General features: G+C 42.1%; 1 protein-coding gene across 2 annotated transcripts in view; it reads left to right on the top strand.

Moving 5' to 3' along the window:
- The window catches only part of Col9a1 (collagen type IX alpha 1 chain), an 83104-nt gene that overhangs the window by 45642 nt on the left and 23874 nt on the right, over positions 1-13588 (top strand). For both annotated transcript variants that reach the window (XM_048430497.3, XM_048430498.3), the window contains 8 exons: positions 2089-2142; positions 2278-2331; positions 2460-2513; positions 2933-2986; positions 3955-3999; positions 4881-4934; positions 5027-5080; positions 13513-13566. In XM_048430497.3, the coding sequence (XP_048286454.3) occupies positions 2089-2142; positions 2278-2331; positions 2460-2513; positions 2933-2986; positions 3955-3999; positions 4881-4934; positions 5027-5080; positions 13513-13566 (423 nt within the window). The remainder of the gene's footprint in view (positions 1-2088; positions 2143-2277; positions 2332-2459; positions 2514-2932; positions 2987-3954; positions 4000-4880; positions 4935-5026; positions 5081-13512; positions 13567-13588) is intronic.

Raw genomic sequence — 13588 nt, forward strand, 5'->3', positions numbered from 1 at the left:
AACAAAGATACTCTCCCTTCCCTTCCCCTCTCCTATTCTTCCCTTCTCTGCCATCCCTTCCCTGTCCTTTGTTCTGATACATCATCTTGCTATGTAGCCCTGTCTGGCCTTAGACTTACAGTGATCCTTTGGTGTCAGCCTACCAACTGCTGAGATTACAGATGAACAAACACTATCACATTCAACCAGAACATATGTTTTGAAGGCTTTACCCCATTTACCCCAGTTTTCTTTTCTTTTTGCCTTTTCTATCCATAGGGATAAACATAAGTAACTTTTACATATAAATTATTGAAATGAAAAATAAAAGCCAGGTCTAAAAGGCCAGGCCTGTAATTGCAGCTACTCAAGAGGCAGAGGTAGCGAAACCCTAAATTCAAGGTGTGGTTGGACTACAGAGTGACTTCAGGGCTAGTCTGACCAACTTAGTGAGGCCCGGCCATAAAATAAACAGAGGGATGGATGAAAAAGTTCAGCGACAGACTGCTCTTCCAGTTTGTGAAAGGCCTCAGGCTTGTCCCCCAGTGCCAATAAATAAATAGAAAAGTGGGCAAAAGTTTTCGTATTTATTTAAAAATTACAATCTTTCTTTTGGATGTAGAGAATTATTTCCCTAGTTTTCTTAGGGGGTATGTCCTGTGGTTACCAGCTTATATGATTGCGTTTTCCTTTTGCTTCGGTTGTTAGGGTACTTTGACTGACAGCGGTGACCATGTTTCTGGGGCCTAGACTGTTCAATCGTTTCCTCTTTGCTGGTTTCTGATCTCATTGTTTCATAGTTTGACTACCATGTACCCATGGGTCATTATTCAGACTGCCTCACACCTTTTTGAAGATTCACAGATGAAAGAAATCATTCTTACTCATCTATACCATGAAAAGGTAGACATTACACACATGAAGCAGAATTTCTCACTATCGAGGTACAATGGGGAAGGCAAGATAGGACTCATTGATGAGCTACAAGATCAAGTGCTTGAATTGGGACAGAGGCAGTTCCCAAGAGAAAGATTGCTCTGGAAAGGCCTTCTGAAGCGCAGGGGGTGCTGTTGGTGGTGGTGTTATTTGTGTTACCACAGGGCCCCACTGCCTAGGGGAAAGGTGTGTTTTCAGAAGAGGAGACTGAATGGATCAAGTAGAAATGCATTATGGGTGATGCCAACACCAGGCTGAGCAGCCTGAGCTGAGAAATGACACCAGAGAGCCGGGTTAAGCTGGGAGTAGTTTAACAATTCAAAAACCCTATGTTTTAAGAAAGACATCTTCTCATCTGTTGGGGGCTGGAGAGATGGCTTAATGGTTAAGAGCACTGGCTGCTCTTCCAAAGGTCGTGAGCTCAAGTCCCAGCAACCACATGATGAGTCACAACCATCTGTACTGAGATCTGGTGCCCCCTTGAAAAAGAGACCTGGTCAGTGATCCTCATCAACTTAGACCATGAAAACCAATGTGGCCAAGTTCAGCAGAACTGCCATATATAGGGTACCCATGCCTGCTTCAGCATTGCCAGGGCATACATTTCATTTTTTTCTCATCTATTGCCATATATAACATATATCATTAGGTAGATACTTTTTCCAGAAACTATTATTATTGAAGCGGGAACCAAATAGCAAAGAGAAAATCCAGGTGTCTAATTCATCCCTCAGCCTACCATAACAGCCAGTGAGATCAACTTACACGTACAAAAAGTGAACAAAGTTGTTGCTTTAAAAGTGAAATTCAGCCTGTTTCGTATGCACATCCAGGGTGCAGGACCATCATGCATCTGGAATGGAAACAAATGACGCACATCCTCAGTTAACCTATGGCAATATCAGTTTTTGAGGACAAAGAGCAACAACATTCCTCAATAGCAGCTGGAGAGATGGCTTAGTGGTTACAACACTGGTTCAACTCCCAGCACCCACGGGGCAGCTCGAAATCCATCTTTAACTCTGCTTCTAGTGGGTCTGATACCAAGGCAAACCACTCACATACTCTAAAAACAGTTACTCAGTAGTCTTCAATGCAGATGATGTTTTCTAGCCTTTGGGCACCCCCAAATAAGCAGCCTCTGTTCACATTAGGAACTTTGTGTTTCTACAGGGTGACCAAGGACAGCGGGGCCCTCCAGGAGAAGCAGGTCCCAAGGGAGACAGGGTGAGAACAGATGAGACCTCATCACGGCAAAGCAACCCGATTTTCTGAATTATCTGTTGATTTTGCGTGTTTGCATGACCTGTGCACTCTGCTCAGTGAAGATGCCTTGTTTCCTCTTTCTCTTCTGCCCTCCAGGGTGCTCAAGGTTCCCGAGGAATTCCTGGTTCTCCTGGGCCGAAAGGAGACACGGTATGTCCTGAGCTGTAGGTGTCAAATACAGTTCCCAAGATGGCTGGCTAGCAGTGGGACTTCAGGAAGTAACGCAGAGAAGAGGAATGTGGCTGTTTCTACACAGTGTGCTCTTTGTGTGTCCTTAGGGCTTGCCAGGTGTAGATGGTCACGACGGAATACCTGGAATGCCGGGAACAAAGGTAGCTGTGTGGCCGAGTCCTGTGTGAATGCGGAGAGCTTTGCTCTGCACAACTAAATTCAGCATTCCCATTATATCATTACCAGGAAGTTTTCTTAAACAGCACTGCTATTTTTTTTCTCCTCTCTTTCAATTTTGAAATTGCCTACTGCAAAATTCTTATTAAGATAGCACACTTATTTGCTTGCTTTAGGAACTCAGTAAAATAGACTCATTGACGAAAGTCATCTGAAAGAAACTCTGTTTGAATATGTGCCCCGTATCCCACCCACCACCTAACCCGAGCTAAGTAATTTCAAAGTACACCTAAGGTTAGCTGCTGGAAAAATATTTTCACCTAAAATGTCTGCACTCCTCTTTCTTAGAAGAACACATCCGTTCATAATGGCACAATTGTGTGACTAAGAACTTTGCTTTCAGGGTGAAGCGGGGAAGCCTGGACCTCCGGGTGATGTGGGCTTGCAGGGGTTGCCGGTACGTGGCCATCTTTGATTGCTTACGTGTTCATGTTTTGTGTATGGGATAAAAAAAGATGAATTCAGAGGGATGACTATGTTATGCAGTTTGTTAAGTTTTGAGGGAAAAATGATGCTCTATTTTTTTGTTTTTTTATTTTAATGTTTACATTTTTGATGTTTTTTTTTCCCCCTGTGATTAGCTGGTCATTTGCCTCTGGTTATTTGCCCAAGAAGCATAAAGAGAATTCTGCTTATGCACCATTTAGCTTTATGGTTTGTGTCTGCCTTCTCTGTTACGTTCCTTAAACAGCCCAGAGCAGTGGGCACTGCTCTGTCTTATGGGGCTGAGACACGAGGAGATTATAAGAATTCTCAGGGACAGTCTGAGAAAAGTTACCAGTCTTGGGTTAGGTGATATTTTGAAACACTGCAATTGGTATTTCCTTTCATTAGTATGGCTGAAAATTCATATGAAATTCATTGTTTGTGCTTTTTGAGTCTCTGAAGGCAAATCTTTTGAGTTAACAAAAGATGTTTGGTAGTATCAAGAACTGGCTCCCAATCTGTTATGGCATCTGGCACTCTGTAAGCTGCCAGGGGATATAAGGACACCCAATGCTGAAATGAGGGTTTTATTATTCTGTACAAGAAGTAATGTCACGTCTCTGTAGCATCTGTCCTGCCCGGAAGGTTGTCTGTTGATGTGAGGACAGGGTTGAGTTCTAGCTTGAAAGGTCATTCCGAAAAATAGCGTTAGCTTGGAGATTTTCCTTACGGTTCAGCCTTAGTAAGCCGGGTACAGCGAAGCAGAGCGCTGCACACCATATGTAGCTCTGGCAATGGCCAATGTGGGAGATGGCAGCATCTCCCCCACACTGCCCTTGTGGTTGCCATGGTCCCTTCCACCTCTTCTCTGATGGCTTTGGTGTTTGGTGGATTGTCAGATGAGGTGATTAAACCCAGAATCTGTGTGTATTCTTTTAGGGTGTACCTGGGATTCCTGGTGCGAAAGGCGTGGCTGGCGAAAAGGTAAACAAACAAACAACAACAAAACAAGAAACCCTGTCAGCATTCGTGTTATCCCTTTGTGAGTTTATTTTGTTATAATTTTAATACATCCAGTCCGTATTTGGTTTTATATTTAACTCCAGGGAGAAATCAGAAAGCAGAAGCTTTAATGGGTCGCGTGCTCAATCTCTTTCCCAGCTGCAGAAATCTGCTGACCAGACTTCATGAGAACGTCAGCCTTTCGCTAGTAGAAAAGACAGAGGCAGCTTCGTGGTTTCTGACAATTTAAAATAAGGGCTGTATTATTAATCTATAGAACAAATGTCAGACTATATTCTACAGAGAATTAAAGAACAAGTTATTAAAAGCAATAGGAGAAAGAGAGAAAACAAAGTGATAACATGGCTTTTCTTACATTTCTTTAGAGTAAAGTAGGTAAAACATGACCTGGTAGAACATCAGGCTGGTAGGCTGTGCCGTTTGTGAAGAGCCTGCTTGAGTCTGTTCCCCAGAGTCCCTGTAAACATCCAGGCATGTGTCCTCAGTCCTGGAAGGATGCCTTCAGCTTGGTGAACAGCCAGCTTGGCCTACATGATGAGTTCCAGGCCAATGCAAGACTGTCTCCCTAAACCCAGGAGGACAAATGACACACAAAGATGTATTCTGGCCTTCACATACACACAGGCGTATGCCCATCCACGAACATACATACACATGTGCACGTGTGAACATGCATTCATATGTACATACAAACACGCACCTAAGAAAGAGATTATGTATCCTCCCAGAGTCCCAGTGTGAAACCAGGAGATCAATGCTATTTAACGCATAGTGTGGGTAAGGCAGGTTGATGGCTACATTCGCAATCTGAATTACTCTAAATGTTGCATTTTTGTCCTCAGGGTAACACAGGTGCTCCCGGGAAGCCTGGCCAGTTGGGAAGTTCAGGAAAACCAGTAAGACTGCACTTCAGATTTCAGCTGATTACAATCCATCGTTCCCGGGAGGTGTTCACTAACTGTTTCTCTACCTGCTTTTCTTTTCACAGGGCCAGCAAGGGCCTCCAGGAGAGGTGGGACCTCGAGGACCCAGGGGTCTCCCTGTGAGTACTCCTCTCTACTCTCCCCTCTGACAATTTCGCTGCGTGTCCCTTGCTTATGATTGTATGAGTGAGTGAGCATGGGCATGTCTATCTGTCCAGACAGATGACAGCATGGGACTGCCAATCTATATATATAGTGTATCTTCTTTTCAAAAAATGGTTCCAAAATGGTGTTTAAAAGAAGCATAAAGGCTGCCCCCACCCTCCCTGAGACAGTGTTTCTCTGAGTTACAGCATTGGCTGTGCTAGAACTCACTTTATAGATCAGGCTGGCCTGGAACTTACAGAGATCTGCCTGCCTTTGCCTCCTTCATGCTGGGATTAAAGGTATACACTACCCCTGGCTAGGGTTTTTTGTTTTCATATCATGTTGGAAGTATTTGGGTGTGGTTCAAAACCTTTCCACAGATGTAATTCACATGCTATATAAATTACCCAGTAAATATACAAGACACTTATTTTTAGTATAGTCACGAAATTATTTAGTCACCATCACGATCAATTTCAGAATATTTTCATCGCCCATTAAAGAAACCCTGTTCTCACTTTCAGGCACTCAGTTCCAATTCCTTCAGCTCTATGCATCCCAGCTCCCCTTCTGTCCCTATGGCACTGCTGATTCTGAAAGTTTGTAGGAATGGATCCATCCAATAAGTCTTCTGTCCCTTGGTATTGTGGCTCAACATTCTTGTACTCTGTAGCATGTTTCAGCATTTCTTTCCTATTTCTTGCTACGTAGTGGCTAATTGTGTGGATTAATCACACAGATAGATCCCATCTCTTCCACCCATTCATCGGGCGGAGGTATTCGGTCCTCCACTTTTGGCTGTTGTAAGTATGCTGCTCAGAGCATACGTGTTCACACTTTTCTGTTGATGCCTTTAGGTTCTCTTGAGAATATACTTACGAGTGACTCTCCATTTAGACTTTGAGAAGCTTCCATATTTCTTAAGTGCAAATATGTGAACTTGTGTAAAGGATGCACTTGTTTTATAGACAACACAACAATGTGTATTTTCCTACTAGAGGATACATTTTAATCCTTAGAGAGAAACTGATCAAAATTTTCATGTTAGGGCCAAAGAGGTGGCTCTTCAGTTAAGAACACTGGTTGTTCCTCTAGAGGACCTACGTTCTATTCCCAGCAGCCAGGCAAAAGCTCACAACTGTCTATAACTTCTATCCAATGGGATCTGTCACCCTCTTATGATCTCCTTGGGTGCTGCATAATGTAATAAAATAGTCACCCACGTAAAATAAAATAATTCAAAAAATTTACATTATGTACTTAAATCTGACTTCCTAAAACTCTCTGGCCTTCATTTTCAGTTCTTAGTTGCAGTCTTCTGGATAATAAAAACAAGGAAACAAGCTAACACTCCAAGAAAGAAGATATAAACAGATCTAAACATTCTTCCCTTGAAGCCTTTCTTTAGTGTGTGGAACAAAGGTTTTCATGCTCGAGAAAGTGTACATTGCCGGCTGTCATGTGGCAAGAGAGTCGTAGTCTCTGCTTCTAACAGGTGTTTATAACTGACCTACATAAGGTGGTTTCTCAGGGTTTCTCAGCAGCCAAAGAAACCAGCGCCTGTTTCTAGCCTTGCTCTTTGCTCGCTCATTATTTCCTTCCCCTGGGTTTGAAGCCTGTGGATTTCTAACTAAAATGCTTGCCATGGATTACTTTCCAGGCACTGAAGTTAGAGCCAGATCTTGTTTCTCAGGCAGTGAAAATGCTGCGTGACTGACTCAGGGAGAAGCGGAAGAGCCTGGGAATTAGTATTTTTGAGATGGTTTCCTGTTAAATCAATTTATTTTTAGCAGAAAGCTGTGCATGAGTGAATGGAACATTGATTGTGGGCCTATTGCGTACTAAAAAAATGCACTGAACATATACACACACACATACACATGCACACGCATGCACATGCACACACACGTATGCACACATCACACAGGGAATGCTTGCTGTTACCAGGTAAGTGAAAGGAACACAAGCTAATAACTCTCCAGAGACGGAACTTGAGAAGGACATAGGATTGGGTGTGGCGAGCTGGTTTAGAGAAGGTTAGCAGGTGGAAGTTTTGGGATTTGAACTCCAGGTTTCGCTTTTCACATTTCTGTGGGTCTGTATTCTTCCTTTTGTTCCTGTCTCTGAGGCTCAAAGCATGACCCCTCTGCTGTCCTAGTTCCTGTCTCTAACAGGGTACTTCGATCTGTCTTCTTCCAGCCCCTTTTGATTGACCTTTTCGACTTCTGTTTCCTTCACCCTGGCTGACTCAGCACCCACTTGGGTTACTGCGGTAACTCCTGATTTGCTTCATCAGCTCTAGTCTGTTCTCCCTCCGCCAGTTTGTCTCCACAGGACACCACGGATATCCAGTGCTTTCTAGTCCTCTTGTTTGTTGCGTGGTGTGTCCTATCCATGCCCGCCACCCTAGGATACTGTGGAAGAATCCATAATCACTGGGATGAATGAAATTGTCGAACATAATCCTAAAGGCCCCAAGAAATGGTAGTACCTCCTGCCTGCACACTCCAGAGTACTGATCTTTTAAAAGTACAGCTTTCATATTATCTTTCCCTCCCTATTTAAAATCTTTTATGGCTGAGCATGGTGGCTTTTAATCCCAGAACTCAGGAGTCAGAGTCGAGTGACTGACTCTCTGTGAGTTTAGCCCAGTCAGCTCTACACAGCAAGTTCCAGGCATAACAAGGCTACAGAGTGAGACCTTATCTTAAACAACAGCAAAAACAATAAAAATAAAAACAAAAATTATGGATTTACACTGAGCAGAGAAAATCTAAATTCTGAAACTATTTGATAACTTCCTAGTTATCAAATCTCTTCCCTCCCTCTTCTCTCTCTCGCTTTCTTTTTTCCTTTCTAATATGTGCATGTGTGTTTGGCATGTGTGTATATATGGTGTTCCCATGTGTGTAGACACATGTGGCATGTGTGTGGAAACCCAAAGTTGACGGCAGAAATCCTTGCCAGCTTTGCTTCACCTTATGCATGGAGTAGGAGTTCCTCAGTTAAATCCAGAGCCCACTGATGGGCTGGGCTGGTTAGCTGGCTCATTCCAGGGATCCTCTGTCTTCATCTTTCTTGTACTGGAATTCCAGGCTGCCATTTATATGGATTCAGAAGATCTGAGCGAACTCTTCACACCTGTGACAAGTGCTTTAGCCACTGAGCGATCACCCCAGTCCTTTACTTCTCACTTCTGCTGACATCCACGCTGAGGTCACATTTACTTCTGTGTGAAGTTCACAGTTAACTGCTCTGATACTTCTTAGTGCATTGTTTCTCTGTGTCAGCTTTTGCATTTATCTAGTTGGAACGCTTCTCCATATCTGTGAGTCATCATTCCCTGCTGAGTTGTTCTGAAGTTCATAACCCTTGACCCCTCTGTGTCCCCAGCTGTGACTTTCAGGGAGACTGAGGGATGCCTATTCATCTCTGTGCCTCTTACTTCTCTTTACTTAGGGCCTGACATAAGGTAGTGCTCAATATTTCTTGGATTATGTTGACTTGGAAGCATAGTAAATCCTGTCATGCTGCTTTCATTGGTAATGACTGACTTCTCATCTATAGTAATTTCTCTCAGAAAAAAATGCCAGAGTGTTCTGAATATTATAGTTCTGGGACAAAGATTTAACACCAAATTGCTCTCCTGGAGGTTATATTTGCTCTCCCATTTACACCATTTTGTAGACAGATTCACACATTTCTATTTACGGTTGGTGAATTTGATCAGATTTTCCTGCAAATCTCAAATCAAACTGAGTAAAAGGGCTTTCAACATATGTCTAATGTAACCCTGAAGCAATTGATTTTTGTTGATTTGATTGCAAGAAGGATTAGTTTTTTTCATTTTGACCATCTCAACTCTCTTAATTCTGTGACCCTTTAACCATACAATTATTTTCATTGTTACCTCATAACTATAATTTTGCTATTGCTATGAACATGATGTAAATATGTGTGTTTTCTGGTGGTCTTAGGCTACCCATGGGAAAGAGTCATTCAACCCCTGGAGGGGTACGACCCTCAGGTTGAGAACCACTGCCTCAGTAATTTCATGGGAACCACTACCACACACTGAAGGCATTTTCTGTTACACTTTCTCTGCTTGGTTGATAATTTTTGTGAGTGGCTCTTGATTCAGAGCAGGCAAACAGCCTGGCCTCTGATGTGGCACTACATGTTAGTGGCTCCTAGCTACTTTGAAGAGGCCTCTTTGAACTTGCCAAGATTTTGGATGAGTGGGTTATGTGTGCTCTGCTCTCTTGGTTCTAGTGGGGATAGCAGTCTGCTGACTTACCTCCTTCTGAACATCCCATGTCCCTATTGTACTTTTCCTGGAGACCTCCTCCCCATCCCAACACAACAGTCTCATATGAGGACCAGATGGGGTGTTGTTGAACAGTCTAAGCTGCACCCCATTCTGCCCAGCCCTCGGCAATGGTGTGAGAAGCTGATCTGTGTGATGGTAAACTTTCAGACAGATTTCTCTCTGCCTATGTATCAGCGAATATTTAAACTCATCCAAGATAAATACAACTGTATCATATCGTAAAATGGAATCCTTTAGAACATCCTTGCAACAAATGGAAAGTTATTCCCTGAGGTAGAGCTTATGTGATTTTCCAATTTAATAGGAAAACGAATTGATAAAAAGAGACAGTCTAGAGAAATCAAGATTGATCTTTTGGGTTAAATCAGCATCTTCTCTTTTTGTTGTTGCCAGAGAGAGGCACTTAGTACACAGAGCAGACTGAATATAATGATGTATAATTTCTCACTTCTAAAATTTACCCAGCATGCACCATGCTATTTATTCTTCAGCTGGTTAGCATTTGGGGTAATTTTGGAAACATGGGGAGTATGAGATTCATGACAAACTGAAGAGATAGAATAGAGTCAGTCCTTTTGGGAAACAATCCTGGTAACATCACGTCACACTAAATTTTTAGACTTTTTGTGATCTTTTATAAATGTCTAATAGTTCCTTTAAAAGGGAATGGGCATCAAATTGAAGGATTTGGTGTCTACATCTCTCTGTAGCTGCATGCGGTCACCGCCATTGCATGACTTTCAGTTGGTACTTGTTTGCCAAAATCTGCTGGTATAAGACATTTAGCCATTTTTATATTTAAGATTTATGAGACGTTTCAGTCTTAAGCTTTTATTGGAGGTTTAAGCAAAGTTGGTAAAGACAAATACACAAATTTGTACTGATTCCTGGGCGTGTGTTACACTAGAGGCACAGAATTAGAATCAGAAGAGGGCTGAGTAAGCATAGGTACAATGGAGCGAAGTGCTGGAAACTCCTGTGCAGCCCAGATCTAAACGGCATAGAGTAGCTGTTCACAGCCACGGCAGGGGCAGAGGCTCTGCGTCTTCTCTAAAGCCTTGGTTGGCTATAGGGGTGCTTTGGATGCATTGGCAGGCGGCGCTGAGGTTTTTGCGAGTGGAAGCACAAGGACCCTGAGAGAAGCAAAGAGCCCTTTAGCACAATCTCACATATTAACTGGCAGAACCGTTACTGTCAGAATCAACTGATTCTCTTGTCATAAACGGAGACTGTTATTGTCATGGCTGTGTAATTATCAGTCACTGGGAGGGGCCAGCCTCCACTGCCCACACCCGAGAGTGTGGTGAGCACACGCTATTGGATCACAAGGCTTTATCATTTATGTGCCTTACCTAGTTACTGTTCAACATTTTCAGAGTGACTATTTTCAGAGTGACTATATTGACTACTCATCTTTTTCTTCTCACGTAAAAAAATCCAGAGTTTACACAAGTATATGCAGTGTGTGTGGGTGCGTGTGCATGTGCACGCATTGTGTCCAGAAATCACAAAATAACCATCAGAGAACTTGTCCTTAACAGTTGATTCTAAGTAACTGAATACTGTCATGAAAATGACCATTTCGGACTTTCCCAGTGAGGTGATGTCTGTAGAAATAGCTACATTTAGAATAGCCTGGAGTGTGTAACAGGGGAACGAAGAAGAGCAAAGAACCTACCTGTTTGTGCAGAAGCAGAAGCAGAAGCAGAGGAGCACACGTCCACATCACAGGTCTTTCTTGTGGTCCTCCATATCCAGCGACTTCTCTTGGGTTCATCCATCGGCAATGCAGGCTGTTGCTAGAGGTGCCCTGAGTCATCCATGGGTCCTTATCATGGTGGTTGAGGAGGACGGAGGAAACAAACAGAAATCATGAAAGATGGGAAAAAATTAGATTTCAGTGGAGAGAATCCTTGTTTTTGACTCATAAGATAGTTAATCCTCCCAAGAATAAACCAAAGGTTCTGTAGTTCTGATGCTCTGTCTTTGGAAAAGAACCCTACTACTCTCCTTGATTTCAATGCAGCAGCATTGACTCTTTTACTTAGAAGTGAATTAGAAGGGAATACTTGAGACTCTGTTGGAGACCAAACTTTCTGCTTTCTTTGGATATCATCTGCTTTTCCTCACCAGTGATTATTCGTTTTAAAAATTAATGTCATGTTAGACCAGTGACTTTGGGGATCTGCATCACAATGGAGTAGAGAACAGTTTGAAAATACCAGTGGCATATGTATGCTGAAGAGAAGCCATCTTGAACTTGGAAGGTCCAGGGCAAATTATTGGAATCTTCTCTTTCGTCACAATTTTTAAAAATTAAACTTGTTCTTTAGTAATGCGCTCTCTCTCTCTCTCTCTCTCTCTCTCTCTCTATATATATATATATATATATATATATATATATATATTTAATGTATTATGAACTCACATACCCCACACATCCTACCCTCTTCCTCACTCCTCATATAAGCCACCCTCAGTTTTATTATCTTCTTGTTTTGTCTTTATTTAGTGATTCAATGAGTTTAGCCAGGGTATGTATGAGCATATGTGTAATTCAGTCCCTGGAGCATGGGGGACTCACCAGAGTCTATGCTACTGAAGACAATGACTCTCCTTCAATAGTTTCCTAAGGAAGGGTGGGTCCATGAGCTTTTCTTGTGGTAGGTGTCTGGAGGGAGGACAGAAGATAATCTTTTAGATGGATAGAAAAAATTGTTACAGTGGCCACTTTTTATCTAGATTCACATCCTTACAGCTGCTTCTATCCTCATGGGCACCGCTTCTGGTTTCCAAGATGTTCATGGGATTAAGGACCAATGTATTATTCCAAATGTTTACACCTGACAGGTTAATATAAATTTTTATTGAAAAGCACTTGAGAGCATTGAGTTTCAATCACTTATAAATCATCTGAAATGACTACAATGAAATTATATTCCACAGCCAGAGGCTGTTGGAAGGTGTTAATCTTTAGGGAGATCAAGAATTCAGGAGGTTTATGGATCTTGACACCTTGTTCAACCTAAAGATGAATGAGTAACATATAGGTCAGAATAAAATAACCTTAACAGGAGCATTTAGAAGTATCAATTATTAAAATGGATCTCTTACATCATTTAAAAAAAACAAACTCAAATTATTCCTCCTAGTTCTATGATAGATCTCGAAGGGAATGTGTACCAGTGTTCCACTCAGCTGAACACAGTATGAGCTATACAACAGGCTTTTGTCAGATCACACGAAATTGTGTTGAGTTCTTAAGAACAGAAGTAAAAGACATACTTCGCCTTTTCTCAAAAGTTCCTTTTCTTTAAAGGTTAGAGTTTCAAGTAGAATAGAAATTTGATGACTTAAATTTCAAATAAAAAGACTTTAAATTGGCCCCCCAAAATAAAATTGGCACTGCCGTTAGCAAATCTTCATAGTGAGTCACTTTTCAAAGTCTGTAATCCTTGAAGACGTATTTAGATCTAGAATGAGGGAAACAAGACATTTTATCTCAGAAATTTTATAAATGTCTTCCATCTGTGCCTGCTTGAGGTGCAGTGATGATTCACAGACGAGCATCTCTGTCTCGTGTTTTTCTTTTCACGCCTTTCTTGAGGTAAGCAATCACTCCCAGCTGCTCCTTTGAGGTATCCGTAGACACAAGAGCTTGCTCTGCCTCACAGACATGGCACCATGATGAATGGATAGGTATGGAATATCCTAAGAACATGTCCTAGTGCGGGCATAAAATGTATATATATATATGAATATCCATAACGTAAAATCGGACACGACTTACATGCTGAACCTTGCTAATTGTCATTGTGTGTACAGGTTGTGGATATTTCCAATGTCCTGCATCCTTGGAACAGCATGAGCAGGCGCCATGAACAGTGTGCTCAGAGGATAATTAGATCTTGATAGAATGGCTTGCACCTTCAACTGCAGTGAAGGGAGAGGATTTTGGCAACTCCTATATTTTAACAAAAACCTATATGGAATGTTATTTCTTTTTCATATGACAATTAAGCATTTGACTCTGGCCTAAACATACAGCTGATGACAACATGTCTGTTTTCACAGGGCAGTAGAGGGGAAGTAGGACCAGAAGGGTCCCCAGGCATAACAGGTAAACTGGTAAGTGATGTTTCCAATCTCT

This window comes from Myodes glareolus, chromosome 18 (assembly GCF_982192425.1).
Source record: "Myodes glareolus chromosome 18, mMyoGla1.1, whole genome shotgun sequence".
Classification (NCBI taxonomy): Eukaryota; Metazoa; Chordata; class Mammalia; order Rodentia; family Cricetidae; genus Myodes; species Myodes glareolus.